The 21,869-nt window shown below is 31.5% G+C and overlaps 3 protein-coding genes across 10 annotated transcripts; 1 reads left to right on the top strand and 2 right to left on the bottom strand.

Annotated features, from left to right (window-relative positions):
* Positions 1-304: 304 nt before the first annotated feature.
* Positions 305-9,169, bottom strand: LOC117212225 (zinc finger protein 91-like). Of its 5 annotated transcripts, XM_033456827.1 has the most exons (12): positions 8,670-9,167; positions 8,129-8,336; positions 6,986-8,025; positions 6,450-6,680; positions 6,169-6,369; positions 5,678-6,085; positions 5,114-5,584; positions 4,252-4,539; positions 3,287-3,724; positions 3,067-3,203; positions 2,872-2,990; positions 305-2,768 (listed from the first exon to the last, which is right to left on the bottom strand). In XM_033456827.1, exons 3-12 carry the CDS (start codon positions 7,304-7,306, stop codon positions 775-777), a joined length of 4,608 nt encoding a protein of 1,535 aa, XP_033312718.1. In that variant the 5' UTR covers positions 7,307-8,025; positions 8,129-8,336; positions 8,670-9,167; the 3' UTR covers positions 305-774. The 5 variants fall into 5 exon arrangements, with proteins under 5 accessions (XP_033312718.1, XP_033312726.1, XP_033312744.1 ...); XM_033456835.1 differs by having other exon boundaries at positions 6,986-8,336; positions 8,949-9,167; XM_033456853.1 differs by having other exon boundaries at positions 5,453-5,584; positions 6,986-8,336; positions 8,670-9,166.
* A 2,273-nt stretch (positions 9,170-11,442) lies between these two features.
* On the bottom strand, positions 11,443-13,682 carry LOC117214022 (isocitrate dehydrogenase [NADP] cytoplasmic). Of its 2 annotated transcripts, XM_033459850.1 has the most exons (3): positions 13,324-13,471; positions 13,062-13,227; positions 11,443-12,799 (listed from the first exon to the last, which is right to left on the bottom strand). In XM_033459850.1, exons 2-3 carry the CDS (start codon positions 13,074-13,076, stop codon positions 11,591-11,593), a joined length of 1,224 nt encoding a protein of 407 aa, XP_033315741.1. In that variant the 5' UTR covers positions 13,077-13,227; positions 13,324-13,471; the 3' UTR covers positions 11,443-11,590. The 2 variants fall into 2 exon arrangements, with proteins under 2 accessions (XP_033315741.1, XP_033315733.1); XM_033459842.1 differs by having other exon boundaries at positions 13,062-13,682.
* Positions 13,683-14,601: 919 nt separating this feature from the next.
* On the top strand, positions 14,602-21,552 carry LOC117213975 (cullin-3). 3 transcript variants are annotated; one of them, XM_033459729.1, is made up of 14 exons: positions 14,602-15,488; positions 16,601-16,984; positions 17,061-17,264; positions 17,342-17,521; positions 17,606-17,980; positions 18,182-18,352; positions 18,436-18,543; positions 18,612-18,789; positions 18,872-19,131; positions 19,226-19,395; positions 19,468-19,606; positions 19,697-19,824; positions 19,922-19,980; positions 21,205-21,552. In XM_033459729.1, the coding sequence occupies exons 1-13, from the start codon at positions 15,429-15,431 to the stop codon at positions 19,944-19,946; spliced, it is 2,382 nt and encodes a 793-aa protein (XP_033315620.1). In that variant the 5' UTR covers positions 14,602-15,428; the 3' UTR covers positions 19,947-19,980; positions 21,205-21,552. The 3 variants fall into 3 exon arrangements, with proteins under 3 accessions (XP_033315620.1, XP_033315630.1, XP_033315639.1); XM_033459739.1 differs by having other exon boundaries at positions 15,429-15,488; positions 21,191-21,552; XM_033459748.1 differs by lacking the exon at positions 21,205-21,552 and adding an exon at positions 20,105-20,536 and having other exon boundaries at positions 15,429-15,488.
* The last annotated feature ends 317 nt before the right edge of the window (positions 21,553-21,869 follow it).

Here is a 21,869-nt window from a genome sequence, read left to right as displayed (position 1 = left end):
CACCTACTCGGAAGATTTGCATGCACAAATCGAGAACCTATCCTTTATCAAATTTTGTAATACCGTTTCGAAAATATTCTTTTTTTCTAGTAAAAATCTTAAAATGAACAGAAAAGAATGATTGAAAAAAAAATATTTTAGTAAATGCAGTGATTAAAAACACAAAGTTTTTTAAAAATCGTGTTGCCGTATATTCCATGAAACAATTCCTATGTATTCGAACATTATCGAGATTATAATTGGAAAAAAAATTAACAAGAGAAACCCTGCCAAAACTTAGGAGATATTAGAAAACACGTGAACGTAAATCTATACATGTATATAGCATTCGTTTATTGTTGTATTGTACAAGATTCATGGATTTGGATATTATATACAATAAAATTAAACTATATATGAGAAAATGTTTAATATATGAACAAAGTATGGCATTGTTTCCTATTTGTTAAGCATGACGCTGAAAAATACTCATTTTAATGATTATAATCATGATCGCGTTCATTTATAAGAAATACAGTAGCAATTACAGATATTATTATTGATCGAAATTTCTTTCTGTACATGTAGCAATACTACAAGCCTAACCATTTTCATTTCTTCATGCAGATTTCTATAACCTACTATTTGGAACGTAACAGTTTTTTCTCCATTATTCCTTTATAGTTTGTTGAATCAATGAATCTAGAAAATATTCATAAACATTTAAAATGCACCATATTTGTTATATACAGAGAAATGTACAATATGCAATTATTTTGACAACTTTAATTTTTTCTAAACAGTTAAATGTTTCGTTTCTCCTGTATTTGGATCGACTATGACTTTTTCTTTGTAACTGCTCACAGTAGGAGGACTCCCAAAGGAATTGGTATCGGTAAAAGGAAAAAATCTTCCATCCGCGTATTCTTTAAAAAGTAATTCGGCAGCCTTTTGTTTCTCTTCCTTTCCGTTTGAAGATATCTTTTTCATTGTCAATGTTAATAGTTCTATAATAAGATAGGATTCTGGTTTATAAAGTCTTGTAAAATGCAATCTAATATGTTCGCCGACATTCTCATCTTTTCGCGGTATATAATCGCAATGAGGACAAGACGGTGTCATTCTTTCAATGCCATGTCGACGCTTATGAGCATCCATCATGTCTTTGTCACACGTAGAAAACGGACAGCTTTGACAACGTAACGTCTCCACTTCGTCGTTAGAAGATAGAAGTATCCCTTTCTTTTGTAGCAACATTAAGGACTGCTTATCTTGATTCGAGGCCTGTGCTCCACCAAAATTTAACACTGATATACCATTTGTAGTCATGATTGAAGCTGAATTATTGGGTGATTTAAGCGTCTTTCCTGAACGTGAAATGGAGCCTATATTATCGGAAATATTATCACTATCAATGGTAATTGTATCGTCTTCAAATTGTCTACGTGAAGCTTGCGCCTCTGCATTTGCCTGATGTTTCTTCAGATGTTGAATATAATTAGCGTAATATTTTACGGAATAGTCGCACGTATCGCAGCGATATCTTTGTTTCGCACCGTGCAGAGTTAGATGAACTCTGTATTGTTCTCGTTTCTCAAAGGCAGAAGGACATTTATGGCATTTATATCGCTTTTCTTTTAATCGGCCGTTTCTTAAATAACCAGGATATACAAAGTTAGGATTCCCACGCATAAAAAGTCCAAACTGTGGGTCGGGAGGAGGCGACAGATTTGAAGTTACATCGCTCGCTTCGTTTTGACGTCTATGAACTACCTGATGTTTCACTAAATTCTGAGCCGTTTTCGACGAATAGTCACACTCAGTGCATTTAAATCTATTGTTTGATCCATGCAAGGTCATATGATATTCTAGAGCATCCAATTTGAAATAACGAGCCGGACATTTTGCACAAGTGAATACTTGATTACCAGTTCGTTGATTTGTGTTGTTTATGCTACTATTAAACCCGTTGTTGGAACTTTCTGTAACTTCGACTACAATCCATGCGACAGTAGGTGTAGAATTATTTGAATCTTGATTATTTGCTTCAACACAAGCTGTGGTAGGGGGCGGGTATCGCTGTGACTGGCCGTACAAAGATAACAAATATTTGGTACGCTCTTGATACTCCGTAGAATGTGCCTTCTGATGGGCTAAAAGATGGGCCGGTTGTCGAGCAGCATAAGAACACCATTGGCAAGAATAAGCTAGTTCTGTAGAATGATATCTTAAATGTATTCTTAATTCCTTTTCGCAAAGGAATCGCGCTGGACATTTGCTACAACAATGCACAAGTCTTAAGTCTCGTAGATCAGGTTCCGAACCTAATACCGGAGAATGAGTAAAGCCGAGAAGCGCAGCCAAATCGCTTAATTGCTGCGAATCTGGCCTTGAATCATCTACCAAGCAATGAACAGTGCCTAAAGATCCGGAATGCATATCTGTATGTGCAACCATGACTTCTCGCCGTGTGCAAGTGAAACTACAATCTGCACAAGCGACCACAGGACCATTACTAGGAGTATCTAGGTGCATGGTTTCATGATCCTGGACTTCTGCTCGTCGCGAAGATACAAAAGGGCAGTGACGACATTTTAACATTTTCGCTAGTGTACCATCTGGTCGGGACACCCATACTAATGGAGCTTCAGGCAGTGCTCGTGTATCAAGAAGCAATGGCGGTGGGGCTCCGGAATTCTTCGAAACATTAGTGAAGCAAGTCACATTGCTCTGCGTTGTGATATGAATCACTTGCTCTACAGACTTCTCTTGTTTCGTGCGATTAATACCTGAAATGATGATGTTTAAGTATCCAATTAACGCTTGAATAAAAATCTTAGTATTGAACTATTTTTAATCATATTAATGCTAAAAAGAATTTGTTTAACTTACTATTATCAGTGTTTGAAGTTCGATGTGCTTTAGACTTGGTAGGGAAATTGTACTCCATATTCTGTTGGTGCTCAACGGCGAGCTCTTCTCCATGAAGTCTGACATGATCCAAAAGCTCTCTGTAAAGATAAAACAAATAAATATTTTCCAAGAATATTATAAATTTAATGATAATAGCATTATATAAATACATACACTTTTGTACTGACATAATATGGACATAAATAACATTTAAAAATAGCATCCAAATTTGGACGATGATGAACTCTATGCATCGATAATGTTGCTGCATCAGATGCGGAAAATGGACAATCTCCACAACCAAATACATTCTGTAAACAAATATATATTACGAATATATTATGTGTCTAATAACAAAAAACTAAATGAACAAAACAACTACTAATATTCATACTTTTTCTTCTCCATGGCGTTGGTCAGCTGGCTCACTGTGAGATTTAACGTGCATAGAAACAATTTCTCTACTACAATGTCGAAAATTGCAACGTTTGCATTTCCACATTGTACGTTTATTTTCCTCTGCGATCGTCGCTGATGATGATCCACTTGATAGTGAATGAGAGGAAATCAAATTGCTTTTAAGTAAAGACTGTCCCCGATTCCTCGCAGCAGCTTTAAGAATCGGTGGTGGTTTCAATCCGATGTTAATGGTGTTAAGATTATGGTTTCCTTCATTCGGAGACACGATCGAAATAGGAGAAGACGGGAGATCCGATGTTTGCCGATATTCGTTGCTATTCATTATGAATAACTTAGTTGGCGGTTCATCAGAATTCGTTTCTTCCACGCTACGTTCCTCCATGTTTTGATCATCCCACGACTGTTGCTCGACCTAAGAAAGAGATGAGAAGTTTACATACAATATAGAATTGTTTGTCATAAGCGATACACTGCTGCACAACGAGAAACAACTTATTATTCAGCAGAAAAACAACTATTCGGCACACTGAAAATTTCTTTTATATTATTAAAACATGAAGTTCCATATAAAATGAAAAGTCACTTTTAGAGGTATGGAACATTTTCAATGTTATCATGTCGGTTTTGATTACTAAGAATATGCTTGTAATTGCAATCAGATTAACATCATAACACCAATCAAGTGTCCAAGCGCTTCGATACAGCTAATACATTTTCATTATCAGTGTTTCATTATCTTCTCTGGTTCTTTAAAAAAATATGTAATTCAGCTCTTCTCATCATTCATAAGGATCATCACACATGCTTGTCATGGATAAACAAATTTACCATACCATTTTGAAACCATAAAAAAATCAGTGCGCCTATGAAAATCGACAAGCACCTTTTTCTTTACTAATAAAGGAATTGTTTAAATGTAAGTGAAATTTATGCTTTCACCTGTGCAAGATATTTGTTATATTTGGAATAATTCCGTCGACCTGTTTCATCCCTCATAAGTACCCTGGCAGTCATATGAACTGGATCTTTAGCTGCTTTAAGTTTAATATGTTTTGTGATGTCCCACCGCCAGTTAGAGCGATACGCGCATAGGGAACACTCGAATGGCTTCCGATTTAAATGACCGACAATATGAACATGAAAACGACTTGCGGTGGATGCCCAAAATGGACAATCCGGGCATTTGTATACCCATCGGCCACCTGGATGCGTCGAAGAACCTTCAACCTGACAAAAGATTTGACTACCTTTATCAAAATTAAGTGTTAACACATTCGGGAACACAACTGTCTATGGTCTCGACTGCCGTAAGTAACATTTAAAGCACATTCTTAATAACAAAAAAATATATGAAATATAAATAAAAAAAAGAAAAAAAATTGTCATTAACGTAATTACAAAAATACTTAAAATAACATTGCATACTTCGAAGAACAAAAATTGATAGTTTTTAAGCTAACTTTAAATATATTATTCTAATGGCCGTACGGGATGCTTGCAATCAACATAGTTCAAAACATAATTTACACAAACTAAAGAAAAAAATAGTCAGATCTGTTGACTCTCGTATTGCAATTTTTTCACGATTATTATCATCATCATCATCATCATCATCATCATCATCATCATCATCATCATCATCATCATCATCATCATCATCATCATCATTATCATTATTATTATTATTATTATTATTATTATTATTATTATTATTTGTTTGTTTGTTTGTTTGTGTGCGTATGTCCATATTGTTCATGTGCACGCATTAAGTAAATATTATTATTTCTATAAAACACCATACCGATGATCCAGAGGAATTCAGTCCGTTGAGATTAACGTCCCAATCCGTTTGCGCTGGGAATGCATATTCACCGCGATACGAGGTCACACGGAGTTCTGAACAATTTGATAATTTTTCTAAGCTATTGTGTATTGACGTATCGTTGCTTGTCGAGTGACAACACTGCATATGCACTTGTAGATCAGTCGAACTTTTGCAACGTCTCCTGCACTTCGGGCAACGCGTTGTGCCCACGGATACACTTAGGGCAGTGTGGTGTATTTGTTTGTGACAAGCCAGCTCTTCCATGCTACTAGCTTTAAAAGTACACCAGCATTTCAAATCGTTCGTAGTACTTACAGCTACCTCCGGTACTCCATTATTAATTGACGCTGTCGTTGTAAGCTTTTCCTTAAGCTTATCAAAGAACGACGCATTTTTTTTTTCAAATAAATCGGCCGCGTTATTCGCATCCTTCTTTAAGTTGTTGACCTGTGAAAAATTTAATTGAATTATTAAAACATCATAAAAATAATCAATTAGATATAGACAACATTTAATAAAAAGAAAGGAAAAATAACTAACTTCTTTATTTCCATACAATTTTGCCAGTTCCGTGTCTCTTGCAATTTGTGCGAGTTCCGGTCTTACTCTAACACGTGGAACTTTTAACAACGTCGTTGAAGGTCCACTGGAGTTAATACTATTTAGCTTAGTAGGACTTAGAGGAATTAACATTGGCAGTGGTTTTCTGGATTTATTTGGTGTAATTGGAGCGTGACATTCTGCCAGGTGTCGTTGCATTTCAGAATCCCATGCAGTAATAAATTGGCATCCTTTTTCTTCACACTTCAATGCTATACATTCTGCATTAGCTATTGCACTTCTCTTATCTTCCATGGATTGATCAGAAATGTATGAATCTCCAGGACTGATTGAGACTGTTGTACCTGTAGACATATGTAGTGATTCCCGAAAATCACTTGCACCCACCTGAAATTGGTTTATTTTTAATATATTTTCAGTTATCTATTATTTATATTAATTATTACTTAAGAAATAAGTTATTATATTACCTGATTGTAACGTTTAGGACTATTTCTTGGTTTTCGTTCGAAAGGTGTGCTAGATTTACGATTTGTTTGACCCACAGGAGGTTCATGATGATTAGTTTCATGCACTGTTAAACTTTGTCTAATATCAGCTGTAAAATTACAAGCACGACATTGAAAAGCCCCTCCTCCTCCATGATTTCTAGTGTGCCTATCTAAATTCCACTACAAGAAAACATTATCTGTTGATACTTCATCTAACAAAAAAATTCTAATTTGTTAAATTTAGTAAAGCTTCTATTAACCTTATATGGCGTACGGAAATCACAAGCATCACATTTGATCATTGGCATCGAATGATATTTCACATGCTTTGTATAACGAGCACGTACATGTGTTACATAAGAGCACTTAGCACATCGGAAAAACCTTCTCTTTAAATGATGTACTCTCTGATGAGTTTCAAGATCTCTTGAATTTAATGCAACATATGAACACATAGAACATCGATTTCCAGTGTCACGTATGAATTTCCCCTAAAAGTTATCATTTTATTAAAAGTATCCTAAATATATAAATATATAAATATTATTTTTTGAAATATAAGAAAAATCGTATTTGGTACTCCAATTAATAGTATTTTATACATATTATATCACTACATAGATATATTTTACTTTTAGAACTACATAATTTATTTCTCCCTCAAAATAATATTGATTCCATTTTTTATTTAAAAAATATATAAAAAGTCACTAATTAAATTTTCGTTCAATGAAGTAATACTTAAACATTTATTACAACATAAGTAATTGATGTAATTCAATTAAAAATAATATACCTTTTGTTTGTGCTCCTTTTTCAGATGATCGAGATACGCCTTAAGACTTGATAGAGGTTTTGGTGGTTTGCATGTTTTACATTCGTAATTTTGTGAAGACCCCGAACAATCGAGCTCCTCGTGTTCGTGCTTTGAATTGTTTTTTATCGGGACATCGTCTTTGACACTGTACGAAATGTGTTCGGTGTCGCTTTGCAACTCGTGCTCCCTCATCACGACTCCCTGACGATTCTCTTTAAGGTTACCTTCCTTATGTGACTCCGTTTTAAATTGCTGGGGTCGTGGACGAAGTGCACGCAGACGGGGTAGCCTTCCTGACATCTTGGACAAGATTTATTCTGTCCCACGTCTGTTCTATAGTCTCCCTATCGCGCATTGAGATACCCTTTTATTTCTATTCGATTTTCTGAACCACGGTATCGCGATAAAAGGAATACAACATTCACTTTTCCATCGTTCTACACGTCTGTCTTCTTCCCGATGACATCAATGACAAGCCACTTTATATCGTGTGTACATCTCTCACGAGTGATTTTTTAAAAATGGCTTTGCTCACAATTATAAATTACGAATTCGATATACGGTCCTCATCTCGGGCATAATTTTCGTCGAATAAAAAGTACCTCGAAATCTCGGTGAACAATTTATGGAATTCTAATAGGGAACTGTGCGCTGGTACACGTTACGGAAGTACGAGTACAGCATTACTCGGTGGTCGCGCGATCTAGAGGCTATGGGCGCCATTTTTTCTTTCCTAGTAAAACTGCTGACGAGGAGCGCGTTCGAACATTCCCACGAAGAAATCCTACCTCTTTGAGATCACTTCCCGTACTAAATTCCAAGGATAAAACGATACTATTCGATCAAACTTCACCCGATTTTTTATACATCAGTTTCTACAGAATTATCAAAATAACAATAGAATCTTGTAACCTCATTAATAGTTCATATAACAACATCGCGGTTATATTTTATTGTATTCCAGTTTATATATTTTTTAAAATCGTTAACATTTAATTCAAGCGAAAAGTTAAGTTTTTCTAAAAGACAAAAAGTTTACCGATTATCAGATTCAATATACATATTACTATATTATATAGATTTTTGTTTAACACAGTTGCTTGGAATTAATAGTATACTTACAAATTATAAAGTCTTCACATTACGATTATTACGAATATATCTTAAATATATGTTACAATAAAAGTAAATTGATTCCTTTTTTCATTTACAACAATTACTATTCGTTTCAGAATCTTGCGTATAATTATTTCCAATAACTCGTTTTTCCTACTCTTGACATCCGGTTTATGTGATACAATGGTCAATCGCGCAACGAGTCAACGTACAGCTAGAACGTAACATATTCTTATGCGTACAGTTTCTTCCTTTTATCATAATTTATATGAAGATCCTTTTTATAATTTTTTCCTCATAATAAAGTATATAAGCAATAAACAATAAAAAAGGTATCGCTAATGCAATAATACACGAATATAAGAGAAAGGAGATCAGTTTTCCGAAACGCGTGTCCGATTTCCGTTTCTCCAAGCAATTTCCGGTTTACAGACGAACGGCGATTTTAGTAGATACCGTTCGGAGCGTGTGCATATCATAAACGAAAGAAAACCAAGGAAAACAAGAAGGAAATTAAATACTCGATCTTGTTGACTGAAAAACAAACCTCGAGCAGTTAATTCGCTTGAAGCAGGTTATCTTCTGATTGAGCGACGGTCGTAAATAGATATGCCAATAAATCCACGATCACGTATCAATCGATATACGCAGCCAACCACGAGCACCGGGTTTTAACATCACGATTGCTTTTACGATTTAATTTAACGCTTTAAAAAAATCGGATACGCTCGTTGGAACCTTTGTTTTCTCCCTCCTTTTCCTTCCTTTCTCCTCTCGACACGGTTAGCTCGATTTATCTCGGGTACCGCGATTTATCTTCGAATACCTCGTCATCGGCGCTAACCAGTAGCCGACGAAACAGAGGATGAATCGTAGAAAGACTACGAGAGAAAACCAGCCCCTCCCTCCTCTTTCACCAACTCGGACAGAACGATGGCGAGGCGAAGTGGCGCAGGTCAGGCGCCATCTGCAATTCCGATTCTGATTCTGGTATCCACACACTCCTCCCACTTCCTCCGGCTGGTTTCTCCTGCAGCCCTCGATACAACTGCAGGAGAAGAGAATGGAGCCGATGATGACGATGGTTTAACTCGTTAAGTAGTGGAAGCAAGTTATCTCATCACTTAAAAATGCCTCCGTATTGAGAATAATGCGAATTCATTGGACTTTACTTTGAAAAACAATATTACCTCCGCTACTTCATACTATAATTAGACTGCGGAGTTTTATGCATTTTTAAGACATTTAAAGATGAAGATAATTAGAAAATATATATGAAATATTAAAAAAATATTATGTACTTGTTATATTATTTAGTAGGTGAAATAAATTTTTGTCTATATCTCGCTTTTTTAGTCATGTTCATAAATATATGAATTTCCATAAATATTCGCAGGCTAGTTATAATACTTTGTAGGAAAATTGTATTCATGACATGTACTTATCTTATGCGAGATGATTGTATAGTTATCATTCTTAAGTTTTTTATCTTTAACTTTTTTTGTGTATAGGTAAAAAATGAGTACTATAGCAATGAAAGTATAGAAGTACATATAATGAATAAGAGATTAAGATACGAATGCTTTCAAGTACCGTCATTTTCTTGAAGATGTTTCTTATTGCAATGATAATCAAAGCATATAATTATAATTTATTTTTCTAACACTTCATGTAGGATAGCAATTACTTAAACTTTGTCGATGTCGCATTGTTATCTCTGCTTGTATTGTTTTACGAATTCCGTTATATCATTAAAAGCTTGTAGTATTAGCCGATAAATAGAAAACCACATCGTTGGAAAATTATCTACGAATTTCAATAATTTTTATGCAGTTTTAATAATTTATTTAGTATCTTTATTTTATTATAAAACACAATTTTCGATATTTTATTTTATTCACACAATATTCAACATTTTTTCTTGTTCAAATATATATTGAGTTTCCGGAAAAAAAACTTCTAAATTTTCCTTCTCTTTCTAAGGTTAAAAAAAGAGTATATATGTATCTACTTTTTGATAAAAAATGTGTTATGTACTGTTATGCATTATACGCATTGCAGACTTATACCTTTTAAACGAAAACTTTATAACCCCTTCTTTTTTGTTTCTTTAAGTACCTTTTCTTTTTTTATGAGACAGAAAAAATTAATGTTCATCGAATTTTGTATGAAAAAGTTTTTATAAAATAGGATAATTATAGTAAAACAAAATAACAAAAATTTTATCATTTAATATAAAAGAAAGTTAACTTAAAGTAATCAAATAGTAGATGTATATACATAGCGCCATTCTAGATTTCTTTTTTTTTAATTATTTTTTTGTCGTGTAAGTATATATGTGAAGGTTGAAATTATATTGACTTTGTACTTTTTATACCGTTCTATTGTACAGTAATTTGTAAATGAAGATACAAAAGTATTACAAAAATTATATTATCAAAAGTTACATAATTTGCAAAATTTAAATGATTTGCTATCTTTACTTTTATCGATTATGCAATATTAAAGAATTGTATTTAGTAAGTATATAATATTGAAATTATTCATTATAAATATTCTTAATGCGTAAAAATCAGTAAGATTGTCTTTGATCATTTATATATGTAGCATATATATATTTATATCATTAAGTTATTTGTTTTTCATTTATTAAATATAGTTAATTTCATTATTTATATCATTAAAGGATATAAATTTATTACGGTCTCTGTTGCATAAGGTAAGACGTTTCGATATAATCAGTTGATAATTAGTAAAATTAAAAATAATAATGATAATACCTTAATAACACTACATACATACGCGCATGTAAGAGTGAGAGGGTGGAAGAGAGAAGAAGAATATACACATCTTATCTTGGAGGTTAAAAGAAGAGTGTACTAAATTTTTTGTCTTATTTAATTGATATTTGCTATAAAACGTTATTGCCTTTGTTATTTATATCTAATAGTTTAATGTTGTCTTATTTACGAGCGACGATATATTTGAATAAAAATTATATAATTAAAAATGCTTATGTGATATTAACTATGACGTGAAGTATGTTGTCTTATTTACGAGCGACGATATATTTGAATAAAAATTATATAATTAAAAATGCTTATGTGATATTAACTATGACGTGAAGTACGTATTCAAGTAACGATGATTTAGGTATTTTGATAAAGGGTTTGGTATCATAAGAGAGAGTGTGAAGAAAAACGATTTGATTTCGTTTAAAATTAAAATTTGTTTAAAAATATTCAAATGCAGATTTAAATATACATATATAGTAAAAAAACTAAAATTGATGAATATATTTTTATAAAAAATCACAATTGCAATATATTAATCTTACTTTTATTCATATCATTATGTTCCATCTTTGTAATCTAACATATAAATAGATGCAACTCTTTTCCCCATAACCAGTAATAATATTTTTCCCATGTATAGTTAATACTTTGATGTTTGATTTGGATATTGCAGTCATTTTAATTGCTTCTGCAAATTTTCTGCTAACTTATTCATAAATTCAAATGTTTCTAAGTAATCAGATCTAGTAACGTTACTCATGCCTTTAATGCAAATTGCAAGGTCCTTTGTCATAAAACCTGATTCAATGGTATTAATACAGACAGATTCTAATGTTTCTGCAAATTTTTTAAGATCTTGATTATTATCCAGCTTTGCACGTTGGAGTAAACCTTTTGTCCATGCAAATATGGAAGCAATTGGATTTGTTGAAGTTTCCTTTCCCTGTTGGTACTGACGATAGTGTCTTGTAACTGTACCATGAGCAGCTTCTGCTTCTACTGTGCGTCCATCTGGGCAAATTAAAACTGAAGTCATCAGACCCAGAGATCCATAACCTTGTGCTACAGAATCAGATTGAACATCTCCATCATAATTTTTACAAGCCCATATAAAACCACCTTCACTCTTCATTGTATATGCTACCATATCATCTATCAGGCGATGTTCATACCAAAGTTTCTTGGCTTCAAATTTATCTTTGTATTCTTTATTATATGTTTCTTGAAAAATATTTTTAAATCTGCCATCGTATTGTTTAAGAATGGTATTCTTTGTGGAAAGGTACAAGGGGTAATTCCTTGACAGAGCATATTGGAAAGAACTGTGAGCAAAAGCTAAAATACTTTCATCTGTATTATATTGAGCTTGTGCAATTCCAGATCCCTTAAAGCTATGAACTGTATGTGAAATTTTTTTCCCATTATCTCCAGTCCATGTGATTTCAAGTTTACCTGGGCCAGGTACCACAAAATCAACAGCTTTATACTGATCTCCATGAGCATGTCTACCAATGATAATTGGTTGAGTCCAACCTTGTACTAGTTTTGGTATGTTTTTACACAAAATCGGTTCACGGAAGACTGTGCCACCTAAGATATTTCTGATAGTACCATTTGGGCTTTTCCACATTTCTTTCAAGTTAAATTCTTTTACTCTGTTTTCATCTGGAGTAATAGTAGCACATTTGATTCCTACATTATACTTCTTAATAGCTTCTGCGCATTCTACAGTCACCCTATCATTAGTAGCATCCCGATTTTCAATACCTAAGTCATAGGTATGTAGTTCAATATCTAAGAAGGGTAAAATGAGTTTCTCTTTAATAGAATCCCAAATGACTCTTGTCATTTCATCACCCAAGATATCAACAACAGGTCCAGCCTAAAAAAGATAGGATGCTTGTGATAATGCAAAATTAATTATGCAAAAAAAATTATTATATGTATTTATTTTGCGCATAAAAAAGATTTCTTTCTTGGAATAGATAAAATAATGTAAAATAACTATTGGAATACCGAAAATGTTATCAGAATTAATTAAAATTCATATAGGAAAGGTAGGTATTATACGAAAAAAAATATTTGTATATAGGTATATATAGACGTTAACAGATGTCAGTTACATAGCTTTACTGATTGCTTACCTTTATTTTCGTCATTATTCCAGAGGAAACGCTAAATGTCTTAGCGAACAGAAGTGCTGGATTATCAAACGGTTGAGAAATTTTTGGCGATAATATTCGTGAGAAAGCAATGAAGTTACTACCCGATCCGATATAAGCTACGCTTCTTATAAATTGCACGTTTGCTCTAATAAAACGGTGGGGCAAAAACATGGCAGCCTTATCCAAATAATCTTAATCACTTTTTTATTTTTACTATTCGCATGAACCTTATACAACTTACAACAAATCTTCCTGATAGATTCCGATAACAATGAAAATCAAAACGTATCCATATTTTTTATTTCTTCCAAATATATTCCTTAGATATCTTGTATTCGTGTAGGTTATGCTGTATGTTAAACTGTCACAATATTTAAACGTGACAATTTCTATTTGTTACATATTAAAATGTCAAATAACTGAATAAATGTAATGAATTTAAGATTGATTGAATCAGTACTAATGAAATTTTACATTAATAGCATATGATCTCTTATCATATTAATGATACTCCTTATCTATGTTTCTTTATTATCTTTGGAGTTTGTACTGTAGTAGGTAAATAATGTTTACGTTCGAAAATTTAAATGCAACAATTATGCTCCTTTTTCAAGCATGTTCATACATAAATTATATATTTTCGAAAGAAAATATTATTAATCTTTAAAGCTTAAAATAAGCAATCATCTTAGAAGAAATTTTGTTTTGTTAAACGTTTAAGGTTCATTAACAATCAAAATAAACATTTTTAAAATTAATATGATTTCTATTGTATGAATGTACATAAATTATTCTGTGACTATTTTTAAATAGGTCTAAGACAAAAATCCATTAAACATCAATGATTAGCAACTTTACTTTCAGATTTGCATTTTATAAATATATACAACGATTGATACAAGGTCAATGCAAATAATACTCGCAAATACATCATATTAAGTACGTGTTGGTATAAAAGCACTTACTATTATATTCTGTGCTGACTGAAATTATTTTTGAACAATAAATTAAACAGTCTATCTTCGATAATATAATGAGAAATTATAAATGATTATTGTATTTTAAAAAATACCATATATTAGCTCTTTCTGCAACAGTTTTTTTTTTTAGAAGACTTCTTATGTTATCAGCATAATTCTAGATTCTTAAACTACGATAACAAGTAGTTGTCTACAAGTGGAGGGGCAGGCGTTCGCATAAAATAGTTCATGTAAAGCGTCTTAAAATATTGAATCGTTATTGGTTTGTCAAATTATTCCAATAACTTAATATTGTCAAATAAAATTGTATTTAAATCTAGGTTTATATATACATATAAATTCAATATATAAGTATTAAAAATAACGCGATTGGTTCTACTCAAGAAACAAATTCAAGAGTATTATCAATCTGAAGTGAGCCACTTGTAATCGCGGGTAGCTTCCAAACTTATTAAACAAATTAAATTGTAAATATTCTTTGCCCTACATGTAATTATTAAATTTGGGAAATTCGAAGATAAAACGACATGTATAACGTTTATGTACGACATAAAACGATAAAACACGATAGCCTTTTTTCTACGGCGTTGGCAGGATAATGAAATTCGTAATGGGCGAATCTATAGTAACAACAGTGTTCGTGATTCATGTGCATGGAGCATATCGTTGTGACTGATATATTGTGTACCCTATATCGGACCATAGGATGAAAACTCAAGTTTTCACAATCTAAATTCACTATGCCTCGAGAGACGCTGAGAACGTACCAACAATCACGTTAACGTGGTAAAAAAAAAAACCAGCGAAAATTCGTGTGTATTATTGAGATCTGACAGATTCATCGTCTTCGTGACAGGAGTGCGTGAATTCTTTTTCCTTTTCTTTCTTTTCCTTCCGTTTCACCTTTGTTCAACCTCCTTATCTACATTTTCCTCTCTCTCGTCTTCGCCTTCTTTCCCTTTTTCTACTCTTTAACCCTTAAGTATTTTATCCCCTATTTTCACCTGCCGGGTGAAAAAAAAGAGAGCATTCTTTACTCTTCTCCATCCCCCTCTCTCTTTTCTGTCTTTCTCTGAATCTCTCGTTTTTCTCAACCCCCTCTTCCACGACACATCGCGTATATTTTTCTTTTCTTTTACTTAAATGTCCACGATAACAACACAATTTTCGGCTCTCCTACACAACGTGAACGTGGATGAGTGATCGTATTTTCGTACGATAGCCGATCGTCGGCTATTCCTACCTTGTACAAGAAGTGAATGCTCTCTACGTTTAACTGGTGTCAATGTACACACGGTGTAACGTTATCGTAGCATCAGGAAGAGAGCATTTCTAAAAAGAATCCTCGTCCAGCTAGAAATTCGACATGATGAAGAGCAGTGCTATGCTTAAGAAAGAAAGCAAAATGCGCATACGTGCTTTCCCGGTGAGTAGTAACTTCGTTTGTTTTTATTTTTTTAGTTTTCGTTCTTTTTCCCTTTAATATTTATTCGCTCTCGCATTTTGTTTCTTTCCTTTTTCTTTCCCTTTATATTTTTATTTTTCTGTTCTATATATAAACTAATAAGCGCACGTTGTTCTAGTTTATGTATATACATATATATTTTGGTAACCTGTTCTTTTAAATTACATGTCAACTTATAAAAAGTTGCAATAATTCATATTTAGAAATGTCATTGCGTTTTTATCAATTGATTCTCTTTGCAATATTATCATTTTGTATTTCAATGTGTAATAATACATTTCTTCTCTTAAGAATTGTGCATTGTAATATTGTACATTTTATTATAGAGATGAATGTATTGGCAGTTGCTATAGTGGCAAATGAAAAAAGCAATGAAATGTAAATATTTCAATGTTATCATGTTTATTAATGAATTTCAGTTTAATCTGTCATTAAAGTTTGGAACTGTGATTATTATCCACTAAATTTGTGATTGTAAAGCTATATCACTTAAATTATGTGTTAATCAATATGATACTAAAAATTACTTAAACAATACTTTGATACTTATGTTATCATGTCAAATATTTATATGTCCCTTTGTGGTTATAGTTTATATTGTATGTACTTGATTAGAAAATGTTATTTGTTTGTCACTTTTTCATTTCTATCTAATGAAACAATAAAGCATAAAACTTGTATTTATACAAGCAATAATACAATATTTATGACTTAAACATAATTATTTATTTAATATTACATTTTTTTTATACGATAAAGGTATTGTAAAAATGATTCATGAAAGAATCATTTTGACTTTATATTAAAATATACAGAATACTAAAGAAAAAATGCAAACAATTAACATAAAGTATCTCAATAATATATATAATACATATATTTTTAGTTGTGATCATTAATGTTAAAAATTATGTTATATAATTTGATGTACCCTATTGAATTTTTTTAGTAAAACCAATATATCTGTTCTATTTGTCTAGTTTTTAATTTTTCATTAAGTTCTAATTCTCAGACATTATTTATCTTGACTTGCAATTATCAAATTAATATTGCATCTATTGCTTTGTTTTTAGACAACTATGGATGAAAAGTATGTAGAAAGTATTTGGGCTCTACTGAAAAATGCTATTCAAGAAATTCAGAAGAAAAATAATTCAGGGCTTAGTTTTGAAGAACTTTATCGAAATGCTTATACTATGGTTCTTCACAAATATGGGGAACGTTTGTATACAGGTTTAAAGGAAGTTGTAACACATCATTTAGAGAATAAAGTTAGAGAAGATGTATTAAGATCTCTTCACAATAATTTTCTTCAAACATTAAATCAAGCTTGGAATGATCACCAGACATCTATGGTGATGATCAGAGATATTTTAATGTATATGGACAGAGTATATGTGCAACAACATGATGTGGATAATGTGTACAATTTGGGACTTATCATATTTAGAGATCAGGTAACTGTTTGCTACTTAGTTCAACAGCTTTTGAAGTAATTGGAGATTTATTGATAATAAATTATATCATTTTTAGGTGGTCAGATATGGATGTGTTAGAGATCATTTACGAGAAACTTTACTAGGTATGGTAGCAAGAGAAAGAAGGGGAGAAGTTGTAGATCGTATTGCAATAAAAAATGCCTGTCAAATGTTAATGTTACTTGGCATTAACAGTCGTCAAGTTTATGAAGAAGATTTTGAAAGGCCTTTTTTACAACAAAGTGCTGAATTTTATAGAGTACGACAATTTCTTTATATTTTTTAACATCATTTAATTTAATATTATGTAACATCATTCTTCTGTTTTTTATTTAGATGGAATCTCAAAAATTTTTGGCAGAAAATAGCGCATCAGTATATATTAAAAAGGTTGAAGCTAGAATTTGTGAAGAATCAGAAAGAGCAAAACATTATTTAGATGAATCTACTGAACCGCGAATAGTCGAAGTTGTAGAAGAAGAACTAATTAAAATTCATATGAAAACTATTGTTGAGGTATAAATATCGTTCTATTGATACAATATATTGTGTTATCATATAAAGTGACAAATTAGAACAATTTACTTTTTTTATTTATAGATGGAAAATAGTGGTGTAGTACACATGCTCAAAAATCAGAAAACCGAAGATCTCGGTTGCATGTACAAATTATTTTCAAGAGTTTTGGATGGTTTGCGTACAGTGTGCGATTGTGTCTCTCAATTTCTTAAAGAACAAGGGCGTGCCATGGTTCAAGAAGAACACGAATCGACAACGAATGCCGTTCTTTTCATTCAGAATTTGCTGGATTTAAAAGACCGTTTTGATCATTTTCTTCATTATTCATTTAACAATGATAAGAACTATAAACAAATGATAGCGTCTGACTTTGAATATTTTCTTAATTTAAATACAAAGAGTCCAGAATATCTTTCACTTTTCATTGATGACAAGCTGAAAAAAGGTGTTAAAGGGGTTAGTTATGTTAACTGTATTTCTATAAATAGGTACTCATGGTAGGTAATACCGTGAAATTTTAATAAATATTTTTTTTCATCATTCTACAAAGGATCGTTTTGTACAAATGAAATACAAACTTTATATCTTGCACCTTAACTTCTGATCATTAATAATGTAAGTGTAAATAACATTAATGTTTGTTATAATACATTTTAGATGACAGAACAGGAAATTGAAGGTATCTTGGATAAAACTATGGTTTTATTTAGATTTCTTCAGGAAAAAGACGTATTTGAGCGATATTATAAACAGCATTTAGCTAAACGCCTTCTCTTAAATAAATCTGTGTCTGATGACAGCGAAAAAAACATGATATCCAAACTTAAGGTAACATTCCTGCTTCTGTTCAATTTATTATTACTGGTATTCACAATATAATATCAATACGTTTTTAATAAATAATATTTTAGACTGAATGTGGGTGTCAATTCACATCAAAATTGGAAGGAATGTTTAAAGATATAACAGTCAGTAACACTATTATGGATGAATTTAAAGATCACGTCCTTACATCTAATGTAAGTTACATACAAAATACTTATAATAATTTTATAAATAATTAATTTTTGCAATTTTCATATTACAGACAAATTTACATGGAGTGGATATAAGTGTAAGAGTTTTAACAACAGGCTTTTGGCCGACACAATCCGCCACTCCAAAGTGTAGCATGCCAGCTGCCCCAAGAGATGCTTTTGATGCTTTCCGACGTTTTTATCTTGCTAAACACAGTGGTCGACAGTTGACGTTGCAACCACAATTAGGTCAGTTAACTAGCATCATTCTATCTTTTCTCTTACTGTCTCTTATTTGACCCACTGAAGTAGATTAATATAATCCCTTTAGGTTCTGCGGACTTGAATGCTGTATTTCACGGACCACGAAGGGAAGAAAGTAGTTGCGGTGGTTTAGATACACCATCATCTTCAAGTTCTATTGGTAATGGAAGTGGTAGTTTGTATGGTAGTGGAATATCCACTAATGGTAGTATTTTAAGCCAACGTAGTAGCAGTTGTGGAAACACGAGGAAACACATAATCCAAGTATCAACTTATCAAATGTGTGTCTTAATGCTCTTCAACAAAAGAGAAAAATTGACATATGAGGTCAGTGTGAATAGTAGCGTTTATTTTTTATTTCTTCTACATCGGACTCCTAATGTTTCACAATTATCTATACAATACATGAAACGTTGCGTAGGAAATTCAAGGTGAAACCGATATTCCAGAGAGAGACTTGGTTAGAGCATTACAATCTCTCGCGATGGGTAAAGCTACGCAAAGAGTGTTATTAAAACATCCTCGTACAAAGGAAATAGAACCATCGCACTATTTTTGTGTCAATGACAGTTTTACCAGTAAATTACACAGGTATCCTTACATTAAAATTGCATTAAAATATATCATAATCGGTAGTTGTTAACTTATTTAATAATATTTCAGAGTGAAGATTCAAACAGTAGCTGCCAAAGGCGAATCAGAACCTGAAAGAAGAGAAACTCGTAACAAAGTAGATGAAGATAGAAAGCACGAGATAGAAGCAGCTATCGTTCGTATTATGAAAGACAGGAAGCGTATGCCTGTATGTAGTATCACTATTAATTACATTGTAATTTATAATTACTCCAATGTTTTACGCTCTTTTATTCCATATTTTATCTTCTTTTTTTAGCATAATATACTTGTAACAGAAGTAACAGAACAATTAAGAGGTCGATTTTTGCCGTCGCCTGTAATAATTAAAAAACGTATTGAAGGTTTAATCGAACGTGAATATTTGGCACGCACGCCAGAAGATAGGTTTGTATAAAAATTATCTAGTATCTTATATTTTATTATTAATTCTCTATTATAACTACTATTATTTTTAACATTGTTTTAATCAATTCAATTACAGAAAGGTGTATACATACGTTGCTTAATGTTCGAATTTAAATGTTGGATCTGTACAAACATGTAAGTAAACTATAATAATGTCTATTTCAAATATTTTTTCATTGTCTCATTATATTTTATCGACTTGTACGTTATATCATCAGTTTTTCATTGACTCGTTCATCAAAATTATTACCGTTTCTAGTGTACTTATACGAACATAATTAAGATGATCACGAACGAGGCATTCCACATCACAACTGTATACAACTCGGACAGATTACTGATTCAACATTCCATTAAGTTATGATAACTATTTACATAAATCAATTCGTATTTTATGTTTTAGGCTTTGACAAACTTTGATATCATCTCTTTATTTTGAATATAGTTATTATATATATAGTACTACGTGTTAATTTTAATTCTGTTAACTTAAAACTTAAAATTTAAAGTATAATTTCATCAAGAAAAAGATCAGTAATTTTATAAGATATATTAAAATAAATTGATGTTGATTGCCTCGAAATTTAAGGAGAGTAGTTACACGTATTTGATAATTGGCTAGTTTGGTGGAAAAGGTTGACATAAAGATAATTGAATGAATTACAATATATACTTCCAAGTATAAAATCAAGTTTTATAAATAAATTCTGTAAAATTATTGATATCCTCTTCCCTGAGCTCATTTCATTATATTTCAGTTGTAAGTGATTGATTTAGCTAAATATATAAAAATACTTTCTGTAATAGAAAATTGTAATTTAAATTTAATAGGATTTACTTGAATATACATTATATACACAAATTTGTTAGTAATAAATGAATAGTGAGTTACAATCATTAAAATTGATTCACCCATTCTATGTATCGTGATTCAGTAATTTTTTATGCTTGTAAACCTATGAATATATCTATTATCAAAAACAACTTACAATATAGCATAAATTTTATTAAACCATTAATGTTAAAGAATGATTTCATTTACATTCGTGATTATCTATTATATGTGTACATAAACAATGTGAATGTGTATCTAAGAATATAATTGCCTCATTTTCAGTGTTTAATTACTTTATTTTAATCATTTTTCATATCCTTCTAAAATTTAATTACGTCCCTCGTTTATTTCCAACAAATTCTAATTTTTTATTAAATCAGTTAAAATCTAGAATAAATTACAATAAAAAAGTAAAACATTTGGGAGGTCTCTACAAGATCCACCTCTTCCACCTAGCTCAACAATTATTTTATTACAATTAAATTAATCCAATTCTTCGTTAAATCGCAGAATATTTATTATAGTATGCCAAAAGTGGAATCTACGAATTTGTAACAGATGCGGAGTTTACTAATGGAATTAAAAAAAGAGTGAGCGCACGAGCTTATATAAAAGACGAAGAAGTTAATAAAGGAATGAAAAAAAAGATTATGATTAAAAACTGTATTACCATGAGCTCGTGTGTGGGCAAATGAAAAACATGTGAAATGCATCATATTTTTATTTTCATTTATATCTTTATTTATTAATATAGAGTTTTAATATTTAAACAAAAGGTTTTACCTTTTCTTACGCAAACTGAATAAAAAATAAAACCCTGTAAAAGCATTCCTTAGTTTTAACACATTTTAAATACAAGAATATCATATTAATTCTGTCCAATCCCTTTTTATTCCATTTTCTAACATTTCTTGTCAAATTAACACGTCACGATAATGTGATCCGTTGATACCGCACATGTTATGTGTAGTGGATCACGTCACGAATGCGTTAAATACAATATTATCTCCTTATTATATACGCATGTAATCAGTGAGTTTAAAATTGTTTAAATGCTAATATTGATATTTCAGAATTTACAGTTGAATTATTATACAGTGTCATATGCCACATAAAATAACGAAATAATGAAGATATTAATTTAATTTTTCGCTGTTTAATAGGGCAATATTACTATAAAAAATAGATA

Source organism: Bombus bifarius, unplaced genomic scaffold (genome assembly GCF_011952205.1).
Source record: "Bombus bifarius isolate JDL3187 unplaced genomic scaffold, Bbif_JDL3187 scf7180000007970, whole genome shotgun sequence".
Lineage (NCBI taxonomy): Eukaryota > Metazoa > Arthropoda > Insecta > Hymenoptera > Apidae > Bombus > Bombus bifarius.
Note: the sequence above shows the minus strand (reverse complement) of the source record. Positions and strands in the feature narration are given on the sequence as shown.

What these genes read in the sequence shown, in the direction of transcription:
- LOC117213975 (XM_033459729.1), top strand. Translation starts at nt 15,429, where the DNA reads ATGATGAAGAGCAGTGCTATGCTTAAGAAAGAAAGCAAAATGCGCATA. An exon ending in TTATCATATTTAGAGATCAG is followed by an intron (nt 16,985 to 17,060) that starts GTAACTGTTTGC and finishes TATCATTTTTAG; the next exon opens with GTGGTCAGATATGGATGTGT. An exon ending in AAAGTGCTGAATTTTATAGA is followed by an intron (nt 17,265 to 17,341) that starts GTACGACAATTT and finishes TTTTTTATTTAG; the next exon opens with ATGGAATCTCAAAAATTTTT.
- LOC117212225 (XM_033456827.1), bottom strand. Translation starts at nt 7,306, where the DNA reads ATGTCAGGAAGGCTACCCCGTCTGCGTGCACTTCGTCCACGACCCCAG. An exon ending in AATTGTATGGAAATAAAGAA is followed by an intron (nt 5,585 to 5,677) that starts GTTAGTTATTTT and finishes AATTTTTCACAG; the next exon opens with GTCAACAACTTAAAGAAGGA. An exon ending in ATAACAAATATCTTGCACAG is followed by an intron (nt 3,725 to 4,251) that starts GTGAAAGCATAA and finishes TCTCTTTCTTAG; the next exon opens with GTCGAGCAACAGTCGTGGGA.
- LOC117214022 (XM_033459842.1), bottom strand. Translation starts at nt 13,253, where the DNA reads ATGTTTTTGCCCCACCGTTTTATTAGAGCAAACGTGCAATTTATAAGA. An exon ending in GAATAATGACGAAAATAAAG is followed by an intron (nt 12,800 to 13,061) that starts GTAAGCAATCAG and finishes TATCTTTTTTAG; the next exon opens with GCTGGACCTGTTGTTGATAT.